This window comes from Belonocnema kinseyi, chromosome 3 (assembly GCF_010883055.1).
Source record: "Belonocnema kinseyi isolate 2016_QV_RU_SX_M_011 chromosome 3, B_treatae_v1, whole genome shotgun sequence".
NCBI lineage: Eukaryota > Metazoa > Arthropoda > Insecta > Hymenoptera > Cynipidae > Belonocnema > Belonocnema kinseyi.
The window spans coordinates 15,329,818-15,351,341 of record NC_046659.1 but is presented as its reverse complement, the minus strand read 5'-3'; the positions used below and the strand labels follow the sequence as shown (position 1 = coordinate 15,351,341).

Genomic DNA, 21,524 nt, shown 5'->3' with positions numbered 1-21,524 from the left:
TTTGATTAAACATTATAAAGGTCACTGCGTATTTTTCAATCGCCAACATTAGCATGGTTGCCACACACACTTCTTTGACTTTATTCTGACTCACTTCTCACATTTCTCACACTTCGATAGCTGTCATCGTTGCTCTCTCCAACAATATTATTTTAGTTTGAAATAGAAACAACCTTGAAAACCTTCAAAATTTTATTTCAAAATCTTGAGAAATCTAGACTTCTAAATAAAGTGTTCCAGATTTTTTCTTAATAATTTTAGAAATCTTATTAAATCTTTTTGAATATCTTCTTTAACAAAATTTATAAAACGTACATTTTTTTCAATTTTTTTAGGAATCTTAAGAAAATGTTTTTATTCTTGTAAAGCCTTTGACAATGCTTAAAAAGCTTGTAAATTCTTTTTAATCGGCAAAAATCTACATTTGGTTTTAAATTAAATCATTTCAAGCTCAAAATTAATTTTGAAACTTTTCAAAACTTCTCAATACCTCTTAAATTTACTCACATTTCGCCTACAAATTATAAGTGTTCAATTATTATATGTACGTCAAAATTCAACACAATGACTTACAAATAAAACATTCATTAATTAGAACAATTAAAATTGTAACGTTAAAAGTTTAAAAGCTCTCCGAAATTCTAGAGATTAAAATCTTTCTATGTAAAACAATTCAGTTTCAAATTTTTTACTTTTAAATATTTGGTGAAATATTTCTAACTATTCAGTAATTATTCTTTTTCTCAATGGAAAAAATGTTTCATTGAATAGATTAAAATTGCATATTTGAGACTGAAACAATATTTCATAAAAAATACATTATTATGATGTTATTTTTAAATAGGGAAATTCTTGAATTTTGAACGGAGTTCGAATCGTTTTTTCCAAAGAAATTATTGTTCCCTTTTAATACCTAAAGTACAGATTTATTAAAAGAATTATTTAATTAAATATGTAAGTATTCAAGATTGCATATTAAAATTCTTTAAATCAAAATTGAAAACTTAAAATAGAAAATTTTTAAATTAGATAATTTTCGGATTACGCATTATAAACTGAAAGATGTTATAATTGAAAAGGATCAAAATTCAGCTAATGATTTAAAAAACTGTTGAAATCAAACTTAGAGAGAACTTTTTTTCTCTCTAAAAACTTGTAAAATTGCGGGTCAAACAATAAATACACTGTCATTTCCCGGGTTTTTATATTTCCTGGGCTAGCGGATGCCCTGACTAATAAATATGGAACATTTCATCTTAAATTCAAACGATATCTTCATTTGAAAATATCTGGTATTTTAATAAACAATATTGAACGTTTTATATTAAATTGAAACTATACTTTTATTTTTTTAAATTCTTTGGTGTAAACATAAAAAATTGAATAAAAACTGTATATTTATGAGAAATATGGAACATGTGGTCTTAAACTGAAACGATATCTTTATTTTTTTAATTCTTTTTAATAAAAAGATAAGAAAACAAATAAAAACCATGCCATCTTAAATTATTTATTTTAATTTAAGTTTTTTAAGTTAATTAATCCTTCAATTAATTGATTAATTTGTTTATTCCAATATATCATCTGTTTTTGTATTAGGGATATTGTTGCTAATGAATTACTTATTTGTACCAACATCTGACATTGTTAATTCTTGTTATTTTTTATAAAATAAATTTGTTGTTTCTCCATGCTTTTTTCAAATTTACTTTTTACAAAACTACTTTATATAAATTTGATAGACGTATTTGGAATTCAATAATATAATTTGATATAATTATAAGTTTAATTAAGTTTAATTTAATTTGTGACGCAGTTGTATACCGACTCTCACGTTCTCTTGTGTCTTTTTTAACAGTTTCGTAATAACTGTAAAAGAGGCCGGTCATGTATCTGCGGTTCGGGCAAAAAGCCAAATAGAAAATTTTAAGTTTTGAATATACGCACTTTCTTAAAATTGTGTTTCGTTATGCAGTTACTATGAAATCCGGAAACGTACTTAAAGATAAGTAATTCATATCAATTTATTATAATTTTACGATAAAAAAGAAATTTTAAACCTACAAACTACAAATACGCTGAGATTTTGAACCGGGGGGGGGGGGTTAAACTCCCTTTTATTATAAACTCCAAGATTCAGGTCTAAAATAAATATACACAAAAAAAACGATATATATTACAACGCTGCTGAAGGCCGGTGACCGTCTCAGAATAAAAACAAAAACACAAACCCAATACGACTCTCTCACTTCCAGTTCTACCTTCCCCCTCTCCCAACGCTCCCTTATTAACTGAAGTTTTGGTGGGACTGACGTTATAACTACAATCTCCACCATGTGACGATTTGATAATTAACTTTGACATGATTTCGACTCAAAAAATAAATTTATTGCATAAGGTTGGTAGTTGGGCATATAATCTAAACAATGAATAATACAAACTACAAAATAGCCTCGGAAAGGACTGGAACTTTAATTGACAAAAGGCATGCACACGGAAAATCTAAAGGTCATGTTTTAGCCGACGAATGGAGACTGGGTGTTTGAAATGCTAGGGAGGTATATGATCTCAAGGTAAAAGAATTTCGTGAAACTATGGACGTGAGGAAACTAGATATTTTATGTGTGCCTGAAACAAAGAAAAAGGGATGCGAAACAAAAGACATAAAAAACGGCGTGTTGAAAGGCAGATTTGAAATATGGTTAGGAGTAGACAATGAACCACATGGTAAACAAGGAGTAGGTCTGATTTTGAATGAAAAAAGCAAAGCAACATCTCGCAGACCATGGTTTCGTATTTCCCAGACTGCTGTGGGCTAGAATAAAAGTAGGAATCAGAAGACTATTTATCATAGCATACTACGCGCCAGTATAATTGACTTTGTTGCTGCGGATAAAAGACTAAGAGAGTTAGTCAGAGATACAAGGGTCATGAGGGGTCCTGAATGCAATACTGATCATTACCTTCTGATTTCAAAAATTAACTTAGGTCGGGGATGGAGAAAAAGAGAACCAAGGAAACAAAGCAAACGCGAATTAAAATTGAGAACCTACAGAAACCGGATGTGCGAATAGATTTCCAAAATAATATAATCGAAAGCATAGATAGGGCACCATGGGAGGACCGTATAAAAAACAAAGATATAGAGGGCGCCTGGACAATGTTACGGGATATCCTTGTTAGATGTACGATCGATGTGTGTGATACCGCAGTTGTAGGAAGAAAGTCTGGTGATGCGTGGTGGAATGATGAAATTCAGGCTGCCCAAAAAGCAAAGAGAGAAGTGTACAGGAGAACTTTGAACATCGAAGGTCTTAGCAATGAGGAAATAAATAAATGTGGAAATGATTATAGAAACGAAAACAGGATACTCAAACGATTAGTTAAGAAACGTAAAGATGCAATTACAGCAGAAGAAGAGATGAACATACAAAGCGACTTTGAAGGAAGCAAGAAACTGGAGTTAGGGATATAATTAAGAACTTGAAAAACGGTAAGGCTGCCGGGGTAGACGGTATTAACCCTGAAATGCTTAAACACGGTGGCGAGTGCATACCCCATAGACTGTGCGAATTGATAAATTTATGTTTCGAGATAGGAGACCTCCCAGACGATTGGAAAAAAGCGATTATCGTACCAATATACAAGAGAACGGGAGATGAAAGCGACTGCACTTATTACAGAGGGATTAGCTTATTAAGTACCGTAAGTAAAATATACTCAAAAATACTTATTCGTAGGGTAATGAAAATAACAGAAGCAAAGATTTGGGAAGTCCAAAGTGGATTTATGCCAGGAAGGTCATGTACGGTTCAAGTGTTTAGCTTAAGACAAATAACAGAAAAAAGTTTCAGAATAGGAAAAAAAGTTATCTGTGCATTTGCTGACCTAGAAAAAGCTTTTGACAAGCTAGATAGAAGTAAACTTTGGGAAGTCCTGAAACAGTATGGAGTCAATGGATGGCTCTTACAAGCTATAAAAACAATATATACAGGTAGCAAAGCGAGTGTGCGGGTGATTGGGAAATTGAGTGACTGTTTCGATATTATTCAAGGAGTTAGACAAGGATGCATTATGTCTTCATGGTTATTTATATTATTTATGGACAAGTATCTAAGAATGCCTCTTTTTGACGAAGAGGGTGTAGATCTCGAAACAGTAAGGGTACGTGGGTTAGCGTTCGCAGATGATAAGGTTGTTATGGCAGAGTCAATCAAAGACTTACAAAGAATGCTGAATAAACTAGATGCAAGCATGAAGAGCATGGGCCTCAAAATTAACGCAAATAAAACAAAAACTATGGTTTTTGAAGGAAAGAGTGAGAAAACACTATGCAATATTTTATTAAATGATGAGAGAATTGAACAAGTTGATAAGATTGTATACCTTGGTAGTTTATTTACTAGGGACGGGAAGATAGATGAGGAACTAGATAGACGCATAAACGAAGGTAAGAAGGTTCTTTGTAGAGCAGGTCCCCTTATCAGAAGTAAACATATATCAAATAAAGCTAAAACGGCAATAAATAATTCTATATTTGTACCAACTGTACTATACGGTAGCGAGACATGGACATATCAAGAAAAAGATAAGAGTAAAATTAACGAAATTGACATGAGATTCATGCGCATAATATGCGGGAAAACTCTGATAGACAAAGTAAGTCACGAGATAATTCTAAAAGAATGTGGTTCAGAAGAGATATTAGTATACACATGGGAAAGAAATCGGTTAAGATGGGTCGGGTATGTTGAGAGAAGCCCAAATGAACGACTAACAAAACAAGTGTATCAAGTTTAAGTAAATGGCAGCGTGCCCAGAGGTAGACCGCGGGAAAATAGTTAGATTGTGTGAATGAGACCCTAGTTAGAAGAGACATAAGAAGTCACAGAAACACGAGAGCCTGCATGAAAAAGTGCATGAACATAAAAAAAGCTAGGGAAGTATGCCAGGACAGGAAAGTATGGCGGAAAATAGTTAATAAAAAAGTGTCAGTACAGTGAATGACGCCTGAAACAAAAGAGCTTGGCCACTAATGGACCCAAGTGAGGAACCTGAAATAACGACTTTGTGAGGATCTTCACTTTGGATAATTGCTAGAGAGATTGATCAGCAACCTGGGTCGGAGCAGTGTTGCGGAAGGAACGTGTTATTCACATAAATAACACGAGAATTTTGGATCAATCTGAAAATTCTCTACCCCTTCCACACACTACTCCTTTGCTCCACCGAGTGAGTCACGCCTACTCCGAAAGGGAAATGGCCTAATGGTGTAATTTTGCCTGTTCCTGCCATGTGAAAATAGGTTGGAAAGACTCCCAGCGCCATCTGCGCCGCACAATTCACTTAGCCCACCGGCGAACTAATGCTAACGTACAGTCGTTGCAGGGGACTGGTCACACCGAAGTGCGAAGTTGTAATGATACGGTGCGATATTTTGGTGCGAAAAAGCATTTTTTCTACTAAAATATACTTCTCCAGTGTAAAGTTGGTAAATTTACGAACTCTCAACTTTCCAGTGTTAAAAATACTAACACTATACGGTGCAAAAACTAACACCGATAAGTTGCTTTTCGCGCGCATGCGCAGTTAACTTGTGTAGGCTTGTGCGACCTAAAGAAGTTAGAAGATAATTTTATAATTGAAAAGATAATTTCTCAAGAAAAAAAATGTCAATAAAATTGTTCAATTTTCATCTTTATTAACGCATTTTAAACTGACACAATAATCATTGAACCAAAAATGGACTAGTTACATTTTCAGATAAAAAATAGAATTTTCAACAAAATAAATTAATTTTTAATAAAAAAGATTTACTTTTAATAAAAAATGGAACAATTAATTTTGCATTAATAAAATTATTTTTGAATAAAAACCCATCAAATCTACAACAAAATAGTCTCATTTTCAACCAAAGAAATGAATTTACGTACAAGAAGACTTCTTCAAAAAAAGACAAAATTGCTATAAAATACATGAATTTTTAACCACATAGTTGAATTTCAACTGAAAAATAATGCTTCTAGGAAAAATTGAATATTTACATTTTCAGTTACAAATTTTAAAACAACAAAGAAAAACGAATTTTTAACAAACTAAATAAATTTTCAAAGAAAAACGGTTACATTATCATTTTAAAAAATAAATTTACAACCAAAAAATTTTCATCAAATCAGTTTAATTTCCAAAAAACTACATGAATTATCAACCATTTTATACGAAAAGAAAAGTAGTTTGATAATAAATGCATTTTCAACAGAAGAAATGAATTTTCAATTAAAATAGATGAATGTTTAAACAAGGAGAATACATTTCTACAAAAAAAGATTAATTTTTAACTGAGAATGGTCAATTTTCAGTAGAAGAAAACATTCTTTCAACTAAAATAATCGAATTTTCAACAAAACAGTTGAATTATCAACAAAAAAATCTATTTTTAAACGAAAACAATTATTTCCTATTAAAAAAAGATGAATTTACAACTAAAAAAAGATTTAAAAAAAACTTTGACTCAATCGTAAAATTTTCAACTTTAAAAGTGAATATGACAACTAAAAAATAAGTATTTAACCAACAATAGAATAGTTACATTTTCAGATAAAAAATTTAATTTTCTTCAAAATAGTTTAATTTTCGATGTAAAAAATGAATTTTCAACTGAAAAATATTTTGAATTAAAAAAATCGAATTTACAATAGTAGTTAAATTTTTAAACATATAGTTGGATTTTTAATTTAAAAATGAAACATTTTTTTCGAACAATGGAATGGAATGAATTCTGAAATAAAATTGAAAAAAGAACACCAATTTTTTTTTATTATTTTGCAAAAATTTTAAAAGGGGTGTAAAAGAGTGGGTAGAAAATTTGTGCAATTTTACCATGTTATATATAATTTTAGAAAAAAACAAGAACTTAATTCTTATCTAGCCTTCTCGTGAAATTTTGTTCCACAATTTTGTTTAAAGTTTATGTTGGTTAGAAAAATGTGCCTTCCAATTTGAGTAAGTTTAGGACATATGTAGAAATATTGAAAGGATTCAAAAATGCCTAAAACTTGTAACAATTTTTTAAGAATTTGGTATGGTTTCACTGTCATACATTTTATACCAAAAGAAAAGAAGTGTTATCAAAAAATGCATTTTCAACCAAAGAAATTAATTTTTAATTAAAATAGATGAATTTCTAACACGAAGAATAATTTTCTTTCAAAAATGATTATTTTTTAACTGAGAAAGATCAATTTACAAGCAAAAATAAAGCAACATATTTTCAACAAAATTGTTAAATTTTCAAATATAAAGATTTTGAACTAAAAATGAAACAGTTAAATTTTCAATATAAAAAAATTATTTTTCAACTAAAAAAACGAATTTTCAAGCAAAATTTTAAATGATGAAACATAAAATTAATTTTGAAACAAGAAGAATGATTTTCTATTAGAAAAAATATGAATTTTGAACTGCAAAAATAATTAAAAAAAAGAGTTTAACAAAATCGTTAAATTTTTAACTTAAAAAATTCTTAATATATGCAAACTTCACGAAACCTTTAATGTCTTAAGATACTTATCTTGATATTACAAAATTTAGCGTTTACAATTAGATTTTCACCGTAAAATAATTGTAATTGTGAATAATTGTAAAATTAATTTAACAAATTTTGTTTTATGAAGAAATATCTCGTGATTTTAAAAGCAGAAAAGCATTCCAAAAGTACCTTTTTGTATAGTAACTTAATAACTAAGGAACATACGTTTAGAATATTTTCTTTAATTGTGCCCTAGGGTCAAACATGGTACGAAAACCCGTGGGGAAATTTCATATAAAAACTATACTCCGTATACATTTTTTAAAAAAATCAAAAATATTCATAATTTTATAAATATTCCTAAATTTTGTTTTAATATATTGCTTAGGGAATAGATTTAAAAATAAAACTATAAAAATATCTCCATTAGTTAGTAAAACACTATTTAGAATCGCACTTGAGAATTGAGGAATCTCTTTTTCGCAAAGAAAAAGGATGAAAGTCCTTCCTTTGTCGAATTTTATTATAATTTATTTATTTTACATATATATCTATTACATCTTATCAAAATTAAATACAAAAATCTTAAATTTTAAGTGTATTTCAATACTACAATTCTTAATCTTTTCCAATTTTCAGAAATAATTTAACTAATTGTATATGTATGTAAAATAAATTTTTATTTTAAATTGCATAGAACTTATTCTAAGTAAACAAATATTATCTTTAAGCATACAGGGATGTATCTTCTTTTTGAAATTTTCAGCATATATTTCATTACTTATTTTTATTGAAAAGAATTGGAACTCTTACGATTAAAAACGGGGATTCAGCCTGAGAAGAAATGTGCTGAAAGTAATTTAAAAAAATCAGTAGAATTCTACTTTTTAAGGACTGACACTTGTACATAATTTCCTGGGGATTTTTTTTTTCTTTTACAAGAATCTTTAGATTGTTCCGTTTTTTTAAATAAGTTTATCCTATATTTTAAAACTCTACTAAAATTTAAATTATTTTTGACTTTAATTAATTTTACTAAATAGTTCTTGAATTTATTCGATTATTTACATTTTTTAACTTTTTAATCATAGTGAATTGAAACATTTTGCTTTTAACACCTTCAACACTCTTTTTAGAAAATTTAGGAAATCGTTTAATGTGCTTAAAAGTCTTCTTTAATTTTATTTTAATGTTCATTCTTCAAAATAAAAAATCATAAAGAATTTTCACACAAATATTAGGAAAATAATTTTTTTAAATCTTGTCAGACCTTCTAATCTTCTTATCTTTAAAAATAAACTTTAGATACTTTGATAATTTTTGAAATTTTTTTGAATGTTTTGAAATGTTCAAAAATAATCTCCTGGAATTAATTTTTGGCAATAAAAAATTTACTTTAATTATTGCTAGGAAGCTAAAACAATTGTTTTCATTTCCGTGAAACCCTACAAAATTAAAAAAAAAAATCTTCACAAGTTTTATCTATTTTTTTCAAATCTTTTCAAAATTCCTCAATATCTGTTAAACTTACGCAAATTTGAAAGCACATTTTGTAAACCAACATAAACTTAAAAAAAAATTGTGCAACAAAATTGCATGAACTTTCATTCTTTTGACACCCTGGAAAATTCAGCTTACTTAAAAACTCCTTCTAATATCCAGTAGCCACCGAAAACGAATCGTGAAGTGGGGGGGGGGGGCTCGGGTTCTTGCTCGTGCATTTTCGGCTCTAAACGAGGCTGGCCTACGCAACATGTAACACCAGAACGATGCAAGAACTATCAATAGTCGCACTGGCTGAGATAAAAAAGGTACGTTCTCACGTTCGACACCGAACTTTGCACCTATAGAGATGTCGGATAACACGCTTCAGTTGCAGAGCGAATAACATTCACTTATCGGTGTGATTCAGCGACTTTTTTCTAACAGTGTTTTGGCCAAATATATATAAATACCCTTTGAAGAAAAACAATTTTTTAATAACAAATTATTTCTTAAGACAGTTTTCTTAAAATAGGCGATATTGCGCGGTTTTTTATTTAATTTTAATTAAATAAGTAAATATATGAACGAAGTTTAGCTTTACTTCTAGTCGTTTTGAAGATTTTTTTGAAACATACATTTTCTAACTATAAATTTTTCGGTCACACAAACAAGTTTGTTTCAATAAACAAAAAAAAAAAATGATCTTGTTAGCTTCGACTATTGTTTGCATACAGAGTACGTCCTGGAAAAGTGTCATTTCATGTTTCCAGCCATGGCCTTTACATGCTTTTATAGGATCTTCGAATAATTAATCAATTTAAGATGGTGAATTTGTCACCTTTTTAATTCCTATAACATTCCAAATGTGTTTCGTTATTTTTTACAGTTATTGTATTCATTGTATACAGTTATTGTAAAGAGTCGAGGAGCTAGTGATTATTCGGTAATACGGCAAATCTAAATAAAGTGTTTGGGCTTTACTTTTCCAGGGGTTTAAAAGGTTTCTAGTGGGTGCCACAATTACTTCCTTAATGTTTAAGCGAAAAGAATCATTGGAACATACATTTTAGGAATCATAGAATCTGAAAAGCCGTTTTACGTAAACGAATGATTAAGTAGGCTTAAGCTGTTTTTGCAGAGAACGGCCTATTTGTACTTTTAATTTCAATTTTATCATGCAATCGCAACTCACTGGGTGTTCATACCCACCTTAAATTTTGGTTTTCACGAGGAAAGAAATTTTAAGGTCACGTGGTACCTTGATCAAAATCGACATTTGTTACACAATAATATATTGTATGGCAAATGCGCGCATTATTTAGATGCACGGGTCCCACATACTATTTTTTTAAACAGTTCGTGAGAATTTCGATTCCCAAAATTAGACGGATTGTGATTCAGGAATTAACCTCTACTAAGAAAACTAATTCAGGTTTTAATTTGGGTTTTAACAAAAAGGATGATTTTATATAGGCGTTTGTTTAATGCAATTTATATAGAAATTTATCATCTTTTCGAAACCCAAGTTCAAACCGGACGAAATCTTAGAGTAAATCCGTGGTAAACAGTGGTAACAAACCTGGAAACTGAACATTAGAGCGAATGTTTAACCTGCCATTTAAACAAAAGCAGAACTGTTGCTGAATATGAATGCTGTTTTTTGATTCGCTCTCAGCAGTATGCGAGGAACCTTACTACTGCTACTATATAACCCATTCTTTTTAAATAGATTTAAATATTAATACGAGCCAACAGGCGCATGAAATTATCTCTTTTATGCAGCTGAAACCCATTAGAAAATATATGCCATGAATCTGATGCACACTCTATTTCTTGTATCAAACGTAAAGGATGTTTGAGTTAAGGAACATTCAAAAAACGGTAATCTTCTGTCGTCTAGTGTCCCTTAGCGCTCAAATTACCATATGCGAAAACTACGAGGAGTGCTTGTAATTGAGGGTATGTTGACTGCACGTACAAAAAAAGTAAAACTAGTAGTGAGGTTATGTTGCTATACGGGATTCAGGTACTAACGGAAAGTAGTTGTAATTTTTTCGTAAGGCATAAGGACTGTTGTTAAAATAAGTTTTTTTCTTACTACTTTTTCTCACAGCTTCAGAATTGTGCATTTACCGAATGATATTTTCCTCGAATATAGAGCATTCTATGCATGTGTTACAAAAGAAGGTTTTCTGCTAATTTTCAGCCCTTGACTTATTTTTTATTAAAATTTTCTATGCTCACGGCGAATGAACGTACGATAAAAAGTTCATTTCAATTAGTCGTCAAGGGTGAGAAAATCTACCTATTTCCGATTAACATTTTTTAATCTAGTTTCTAAAATATTTTTTGTCTTCTTCTGTTCTAAGGGCCGTGATGGCAAGGGTTCTATTTTTGTATGGGCATCAGGAAATGGCGGCAGAGACCACGATAACTGTAACTGTGATGGATACACAAACAGCATTTGGACTCTATCAATCAGCAGTGCTACGGAGAATGGCTTAGTGCCTTGGTATAGTGAAGCATGTTCATCAACATTAGCCACAACTTACAGCTCTGGTTCGACGGGAGAAAAACAGGTCGTGACGACTGACCTGCACCACTACTGCACTAGCAGTCATACTGGAACCTCAGCTTCTGCCCCGTTAGCTGCTGGTATATGTGCCCTTGCATTGGAAGCAAATAAGAATCTGACATGGAGAGATATGCAACATATTGTAGTCAGAACAGCTAAGCCAGCGAACTTAAAGGCTCCGGATTGGGTAACCAACGGAGTTGGTAGAAACGGTAATGGAACTAAAATATAAATAATGATTTAGTAAGAGTAACATTTTTCCCACCGCATTTAATCGACAAATAAATTTCATTGGAATAATATTAAGTAATTGATATTTTCAGTGAGTCATAGTTTTGGTTACGGGTTGATGGACGCCACTGCCATGGTACTTCTTGCAAGAAAATGGCGGACAGTTCCCGAACAACACAACTGTGAGGTATCAGCACCTCAAGTGGGACGGTTAGTTTCTTTTTTTCAATCAGGACAAATGTTTAAAATGTTAATATGGGTACTGTGTATAAATGATATAATTTTTTTAAAGGGCAATACCTGCAAAGAGCCAACTAATTCTTGAATTACACGTGAAAGAATGCAGTGGGGTGAACTTCTTAGAGCATGTTCAGGTAAGTAATATGTACCTACTATATAATTCCCCAGATAACCATCGTGCGGCGCACGCTTCAAGTACGCATGCGACTCATACGATGCGACCCATATCGCACGCAAATGGCAAGTACATTCCGCGAGTAAGTGATGGGTAATTGCGTGCGTGCAGAATGAGGCTCATTCAGTCATCACTCATATTATTTCTTCGCAGTCCTTACTGAATACCTATAACCAATGTGTCAATAATATTTTTTATTTAGCAAATTCAATTCAGTTGAATCAAATTAATATTTTATCTCAAATAGATGATGTATTTATCTAATTTCAAATGATATTTGTACCTGCGCATTGTACATGCACAAATGTCAAACTTCACGGTACACTGGACATCGTTCCCGATCTTGCCGTCAGTCAGGTTATGTGAGCGGCAGGTTCTGTATGGGTCATTCGTTTGCGGAAAAAATTTCATCAAACTGATCCATGCGATATATAATCTATACGAGATATAATAAACATTGCGTTGCACGAATTTGTTGAAAGTGGTAACTAAAGAGGTAAACAGAGAAAGTATTAATGTATAATGTTTCTTAATTGTTTGGTAACGAAGATGAATTCATCTTAACCTTACCGATAGAAATCTTATAGTATATGCTAAAGATTCTCAAGGATCTGAGAAGCTCTGAGAAATTCTTCGCAGGCACTCAGGTAGATATATTTAAAGGCCCAGGTAGCTCGTTTAAATAGTCTAAAGGCTTTAAAATGTCCTTTCCGAAATTAAAATAAAATACGATGATAAGTAACAAGCAGAGAGGCTGAAATTAAAATAAGAATTCGAACAATAGATATTTTTGATTTCAAAGTTAACAGCCTAAAACATAATAATTCGGAATCTACGGGTTTCGATGATTTCAGATACCTAACTTTCTTGTTTAAATTTTTGAAATTGGAATTGATACAAAGTTTCTAGTAAATGGATGAGATGCCCCAAAAAGACAACATTCTTTAATTCAACTCCAAAATTGTATATTAGTATATGAGTTATAATCATAAATAAGTATAATGAAAAAATTCACCAATAAAAAAAGTGTTAATAATTTCAAGAGAAATTTGTAAAAGGAGAGTTGGCTTAGCGACGGCCAACTTTGTAAATAACTCTACCCGCCCGGTACGTGACGAATGAAAAAGGGCTATTATATTATCAATTCGAAAATTTCTTATTGCAAAATCCATGCTGCTTTAAATAGTTTATGCTACTCGTGGAAGGGATGCACTTAATCCGCACGCGTGCGAATCGCCCTTCATCGATACGTGTGCGCCTCATACTTCATTGGCACGCGTGCGACTCGCACGAGGTGCGACACATATGTCACGTATATGCGGACACATCTGTTAGGTGACCAGCGTGACACGTGTGACGGTTTATTCACACTCGTGCCTGCAGCGTGCGTGGCACCGTGCGCGCATATTGTTATCTGGGTCAAAGATTAATACACAAAGGTGGCTACTGCGTGATAAAAAACAATCGCAACGCAATCTAGTTGTTGTACGTCTGAAACGTGCATTCTGAAGTTGTGTTCGTCGCGCAAACTATGTAACCTTTATACTTTTCAAGTTAGCACCATGCTTTACACGTCTACACGGCGCCAGATGCCAAGTTATAATGCAGGCAGGTTTTTTATACTTACGTGAACTTGGTGATCAAATGAGCGCCGTTTTTTTTTATATTCGAGATCATTTTAATCCATTGCAATACCCACTTTCTTACCGGGCATCTGTGTTCATCAGTTAGCTGCGCACATCGAGCGCACTCTGCTGTTGTGTTATGCATGTGTATGAATGTGTGTTTAATAATAGAAATAGACAGGGGACTACCGAGTAATAGACCCTTTAACGTGAATCCCCTTCAAAAGGAGATCGCTAACTCTTCTAGCTTCTTGGCGGAGATTCGAAAGCTTGAAATATTCTTTGAAATAATTCTAAATTCCCAGAATTTTTCGGAATTCTATGCATCATATTATATTTCTACAGTTTATTGATTTCCTAAAATTCCTTGCATTATTTAAATTTGATGAATGCGTTGCATTCCTTTAATTTATTGAATTCCTTGAGTTCATTTAATTCCTTGAATTTGGGGAATTCTTCAAGCTGGTTGAATTCCTTCTATTTATTTCACACCTTAAATTCGTTGAATTCCTTGTATTTGGTGCAGTTCTTGAATTGGTGAAAATCGCTCAATACGATGAGTTCGTTCAATTCTTTGATTCCGTGAATTCGTTTTTTGTATTCCTTGAAATCGTTGAATTCCTAAATTACTTGATTTGGATGAATTCCATAAATTCCTTGACTACGATGAATTCCATGAATTTCTTGAAAGCATCGAATCCTTAAATTCGCTGAATTTGTTGAATTCGTTGAATTCGTCAAAACCCAACAATTCAATAAAGGATCCCGCACCAAATACATGGTAAAAAATGTCCCTGTGGAATTTTCAAAGTTTTCATATTTTTGAGATTATTCTCTCCTGATCAGAAAACTCTCATGGCAAAAACTCTAATTATACACAGTTTTTGTGCTACAACGATTTAAAAGTAAGATTTTAGTACAAATTTTTACCTGTGAAGTGGAACGTTTCAGAGACTTTCTTTATTATTCTTTTCATTACTCTCGTGCAAGTTTATGCTGAAGAAGAATTGCACGGACGAACAAGGTGATGTAATCGCGTTGAAAGTGATAATCGTTAAGCTTTCGGGCGTTGCGCTAAGCATTTAGGCAACGCTTAAAGCGTTTATATAAATACATGTTATCGAGCTTAACACGCGAAATTCGATTTCTCTAATCAACAGGCGTTTGGTTCTCTGAATCGGCGATAAAAATAGGTAATTAAAAAACGCATCACAAATGCTACTCGTACTTTTGTTTGAAAGATTGCATCCTACGGTCGACGCAACCCGCTTAAGTTGAATAGCCATACAAAAGAATCGATACCTAGCTTTTCAATTTGGCACGAATAAACCAATTTACGTCAAGTACTCTAAAGCACCTTTTACAGAATTCTCCTTTTTCGACGAAAAAAAGTGATGTAAGTGACTTTGATTCAAGTGAGTTTCACATGAAACACAATCAAATGATTATCGCGGACTTAACGGGCTGATCAGCGCCAAACGGAAACGATGGGAGTTGATTTTGTTGTCTGGGTTGTTTCTTAAACGCTTAGCGTTAAAGTTAAAGTGATAGCGTAAGAACGAGATAAGTATTCCTTATAAGATGTTTTAGACTACTTACCCCAAATTCGCTAATCCAAGCCAAACAGCAACGCCGGAAGTTGATTTTGTTGTCTGGATGCTTTTTTAAACGCTTAGCGTTAAATGTAAAGAGAGACTGTCAGAACGAGATAAGCATTTCTGATAAGGTGTTTTAGACTGCTTAATTAAAACTAGAGAATCAAAGCCAAGCAGCAATGCTGGGAGTTTTTTGTTGTCTAATAAACAGTAAACTGTAAACTGGTTGATCATTTCCGAATTGCAACGCAGGGTATCGGTTCTTCTGTCTGGCTATTCAAATTAAGCGCTTTACGAAGAACTCAAGATGCAATGCTTCAAACGAAAGTAACGTTTTTCATGCACTTATGATTTAGATATTTTTATCCTCGATTAAGACAATCAAACGCCTCTTGATAATAGAAATTGAAATTCGCGTTTGAAGCTCAATAACATGAAATTATATGAACGCTTTGCGCGTTGCCTAACTGTTTAGCGCATCGGCCGAACTCTTAGCTCTGATCACTTCCAACACGATTACAGCGCATTCTTCGTCCGTGCAATTCTTTTTCTGCATAAACTTGCACGAGAGCAATGCAACTGGTGGAAGAAAGTCTATGCTATATTCCATTTCACAGATAAAAATATTTGCCAAAATCTTAATTTAAATCATCGTAGCACAAAAACTGTTCATAGATTTAGTTTTTTTTAATATGATTTTTGGGTCAGGAGAGCATAAACTAAAAAATAATAAAAACTTTGAAAATTTCTCTGGGACCATTTTACCATGTATATGATGCGGGGTCCTTTGTTGAATGCCATGAATTCGTAGATATCGTTGGTTTTGTTCAATTAACTGAATTCCTAGAGTTAGTTGAATTGATAGAATTCCTTAAAATCGATGAATTCCTAGCATTCATAGAATTCGTTGAATTCCTGAAATTCGCTAAATTCTTTCAATTTGTTGAATTCGTTGAATCCTTTGAATTCTTTTAATACGTTGAATTCCTTTAATTCGTCAAATTCCTTAAATTTGTTGAATTCATTGAATTCCTCGAATTGATTAAATTCGTTGAATCCGTTGAATTACTTATATTCCTTGGATTCGTTGAAGTCCCTAAATTCGTTGAATTTCCTATATTCGTTTATTCTTTGAAAACTTAATATTTGTTAAATTTGTTAAATTCCTTGAATTTGGTAAATTTTATGAATTCATTGAATATGGCGAATTCGTTGAATTTTTCAAATTCTTTAAATTCGGTGAATACGTTAAATTTAGAAAATTCTTCAAATTCTGTAAATTCGTCGAGTTTGTTGTCTTCCTTAAATTCCTTAAATTCGTTAAATTCGTTAAATTCGTTGAATTTATTAAATTCCTTGAATTCCTTATATTCCTTGAAATCATTGAATTCGTTGAACTCCTTTCATTCCTTGAATTTGTTTTAATCTTTGAATTACATAATTATTTAAATCTATTACGTTTTGTAAAATTCTCAAATTTCGTGAATCTATTAAATTCCGTTAGTTTAAAAAATTACGTAATTTTTTTAAATTCTGTGAATTCTTTAAATTCTTTGAAAGGATTGAATTCTTTAAACTCTTCGAAATCTTGAATTTATTGAACTCAGTTACATCCAGAGCTAAGGCGACGCGACGGTAGTTTGGTAGTAGGATAGGTAAGGGAGGTTAATAGGCTGATTCTGTTAGGTTGGTAAAGCCTGACATTTTATATAAAAGTGGGATCGTCGTCAATGCACCTGAGAGGATTATATTAGTGAAAATTATATTAGTGAAAACAGGACGTACTTGCGCTTTGATCATTAAGCTTTATGTGATGATTCATGTTAACTTATGTTGGTCCTTTCTTTCACTGTTTTGTTTTGTGTATTATTGTTGATGGATTATAGAGATTCCTCTACTCTTCTTTTGATCTTTCGTAGCCACTTTCATAATTTAAGATTTTAGATGTACGCACATGCAATATGTGTTTGCAACTATTTCATTACATTGTTCCCGGTAATAAGCGTTGAACAGAGGAAAATTAATGTTTTCAGATTTTAGCGTGAAAGTGACAATTATTCTATTATTTTGAATGCGCGATTTTTCCATCTGTCTAAAATGTCAGTATAAGAATAGGATATCTCCGAAACTAATTTATTTCTATTTCATAGCGACCGCCGCATAGGTTCCTATTCCCCAAAAGAGAACGTGTTTTCAATATATTTAATTCTTTGCAATTGTACCGGCAGATACACCTCACAGAGATGTCTTCTATTCTCCAAAAATGTTCATATTTTGAGATTATTTAATTCCTTCTAATAAGGTCACACAATATGTGTAATAAATTGTTTTAATTCCTTCATGTGTAATATAAGTTTTGAAAATTTAATCTTATTCAATTCAACTTCGCCTCTCTAGAGTAAACATTATTTTAATTCACACATTTAAATAGATTTCTTTAATGAATTTCTTAACACGTTTAAATAAATTATTAAAATGTAAATAAATATAAATTTAAATATTTTTCAAATTTATAGCTTATAAAAAGATTTAATAATGAAAAATATGTTAAATAAATGCTTTCGTTAAATTTTACTAAGTCGATTGAGAGGAATAGGATTTGCACTTTTTCTGTTCCCGTTGGGGGATTTTTAGATGGAGAAAAATCGCGTATGCATAGGAATACAAATTCTTAATTTTTCTGAATTCAACGCTTATTACTGGGTTCATTGCTATTTGTTTAATTATTCGAATATAAATTCTCTATATTCTATGACGATATATCATTCAATTTCCTTCACTAGGTGAGTAAAATATTTAGTTTTATGTTAATTAATCATGATATTACATGGTTAACTAGCTAGCGCTTACCTTCTTATTGACCGTAGAAGATTTATTACTTGCCGTGTATGGTTAAGTAGTTGCGGCTAATCATATAAACAGTTACCTACTCTGATATCCACCTTATTGAGTCATCCACACTCTCACCACCTGTTTCGTCCCCCGTGCATCTCTCTAAAACATGCCCCAAAAATTGTATTTCGTAATAAACGTCTCTACGTCTTCTTTCCTCTTTATTCATCCAGTTCCTGCACTCTCTCATTCCCTCTCCCACCCTAAATCGTATAACGTGATTCCATTTACTCTTCTTTCTTTTTAACCTTTCTTAAATATTCTTGCTCTCCTTCAGACTTTACTATCTCATATAACCTGTTATACTTGGAGTCCACCATTCTACCATTTTTTTTCTATCTTTCATCCCCCTCTTTAGATATCAGTTCGTTTTCTAACTCTTGCCATACTCTGACATCTGCTCTTATATCGCATTCTCTCTTCCTCTGTTTTCTCTCTTCCTCCCACTTTGATCCTTCTGTGTTACCCCTATTCCAGTGATCCCAGATCTGAAACGAGACGTGGTCCAATAATATCACAGGTCTAAGTCCGTGTGAATATAGTGGGAGACGATATAAATGACTGGATTGCGCGCGCAACCAATTTCTCCTCTTCTGAATTTGAAAACTCGAAGCTGCACGATTGCCGGTCGGAACACTTCGGTGGTTCTATTTATATCTCTTTCTACTTTGAAATAAAATGAAGAGATTGAGATTTTAATATTTCCAGATTTCGATGCTGGTGCTTCTCATGATTTGAATTCTTCACGCGCCTCTTTATATGCGTATATTTTGAGGTTACGTTATTTCAAGTATAATATATAAATTATATAAATATTAATACTATTATATGTATATATAATTAATGATAATATTATAATTCTGTTATATTATAATAGTCTTATTTATACCTTGATCCGCATTTGAAAGAAATTAAAGAAATTGTCGATAATGGAATTCATCTCGTTTGGATAAAAACTTAATTATTTGATTGAAACATTACTTATTTTGTTGAAAATGTAACTATTTTGTATAAAAAGTCCTCTTCTATATCAAAAGTTCAACTACTTTGTTTAAATTTTTACTTTTCTATTTGAAGGTTCATCTCTTTCGTTGAAAATACATTTTTTAAACTGCCAATTAATTTTCGGTTACTATTTTGGGTTAAAAAATCATGTATTTTGTTAAAAATTCTTCTTTCTTTGTATAAATTATATTATTTTATGAAAAATTTATACTTTTTGATTAAAAATTACATTTTTCGTTTGAATTATCAACTGTAAATATTTTTTGGTTGCTAAATCGTTTTGTTGTAAATGCAACTGTATTGTTAAAAATTAACATCATAACTTTTGGGTGGAAAATTCGATTATTCACTTAAAGCTGAAATACTTAGTAAAAAATTAATTTTTTCTTATTAAGGAATCATAATTATAGTTGAAAATTCAACTATTTACCTTTAGATTGGGTTAAAAATTCAGCTGCTTTGTAGATAATACTCTTTTTGACTTTAAAATTAAATAATTTCGTTGAAAGGTCATGTATTTTGTTGGAAATTGACCTTGTTTGGTAGAAATTTAATTTTTTTGGTTGAAAATATATCATTTTTGGTCAAAAATGCAATTGTTTGGTTTAAATATCAACTGTACAGCTTCTTGGGTTTAAAAGTCTATTATTTTAGTAGAAGATGAACTACTTTGTAAAAAAATACGTTTTTTGCAACAAGGTTTTTTAATTATGGTTGAAAATTTAACTATTTGGTCGAAAGTTTAACTCTTTGATTGAAATCTCATATTTTTCGCTTAAAAAATTCAACTTTTTGTAGATAATTCATCGTTTTGAGTTCAAAATTAAATCATTTCTTTGAAAATTCATGTATTTTGTTTAAAATTTGTCTTTTTTTGTAGATCATTAATTTTCTTGGTCGAAAATTCATCTGGTTGATTGACAATTTTACAGCTATGTTGAAAATGATTTTTTTCTGTTAAAAACTATTTATCTTCATCTAAAAATGTAACTGTTAAAGGATTAATTAAAAATTAATCGTATATATTGGTTAAGTTAGAAAATCGTTTGTTTATAGAACATTAATATCCTTGGTCAAAAATTTACCTTTTCCTTAGAAAATTTAACAATTTTGTTGAAAATTAGTTGTTTTTTTTCTTGTTCAATTCCATTTTTTATCGCAGTTTTTATCTGGAAATTGAACTATTCCATTTTTTGTTGAAACTTTATCCTGTACATTCTATTAGTTAAAGCATCAATTATTTGATAGAAAATTAATTAATTTTATTTAAAAGTAAACTTTTGGGTGGAAAATTGATATATTTTGTTAATTAGATTCTTTTCCTAAAATTAGAAAAAATGCAAAATAAAAAAATTGCCTTAAAATCGTCTTGACTATTTTTTTTTAATTTTCTAAAATCTTTTCAAATACTCACTTAAAATGAATTTATCCAAATAAATAATCATTTTCAATTTTCTTAGCAATCACAGTAATTTTTGTTATTCTTTTTAAATATTTTACAATTTTCAAAAAGCTTAATTTTTTTTAATCTGCAAAAATCTATATCGTGTTTCAAATCTTTGAAATAGTTTCAAGTTTTAAATTAATTTTGAATCTTTTTTTTTAATTAAAAATGTAGCGTTCGAACTTAAAATTTAGGTCATTACAAATTTAACAAACCAAGGCTTACTATTTCGAACCATTCTGTTCAAATTTGTATAGTCTCTAACACTTGTTTGTAATTGATTGTTTAAAACGAATGGTCAAATATTGTTGATAATTATCGAAATTTTCTTTTTTGTTTAAAAAAATTTCAAATTAAATGGGTTAAAAATAAAATTTGTTTAGACTGAAATAATATTTGAAGTCATAATTGAAAATAATTTTATAATCCAATATCTATTAATTCTTTAATTTTTAACGGATTCAGAATCATCTTGTAAAATCAATTATTTTTCAATTTTTAGTACCTTAAATTAAGTTTATAATTTAAGGTACTAAAAATTGAACCCAGCTCGCAACCCAGTCATTTACATCGTCTCCTGCTATATTCACACGGACATAGACCTGTGATAGTACTAGGCAGTCTGAGAAGTCCCTGAAAAATGAAACACGGAGACGTTTTTTTGGCCAAAGTCGGTTTTATTTTTCAACATACTCTCCTTTTAGGTCGATGCAGCGAGTCCAACGATTT

At 31.0% G+C, this 21,524-nt stretch overlaps 1 protein-coding gene across 17 annotated transcripts in view; it reads left to right on the top strand.

Annotated features, from left to right (window-relative positions):
• Nucleotides 1-21,524, top strand: part of LOC117170335 (furin-like protease 1) — a 1,188,597-nt gene that overhangs the window by 622,939 nt on the left and 544,134 nt on the right. For all 17 annotated transcript variants that reach the window (XR_004466767.1, XR_004466766.1, XM_033357070.1 and 14 more), the window contains 3 exons: nt 11,383-11,800; nt 11,912-12,029; nt 12,112-12,193. Coding sequence is in view for 15 of the 17 variants with exons in the window: in XM_033357070.1 (XP_033212961.1) it covers nt 11,383-11,800; nt 11,912-12,029; nt 12,112-12,193 (618 nt within the window). In the remaining 2 variants the exon portion in view is untranslated. The remainder of the gene's footprint in view (nt 1-11,382; nt 11,801-11,911; nt 12,030-12,111; nt 12,194-21,524) is intronic.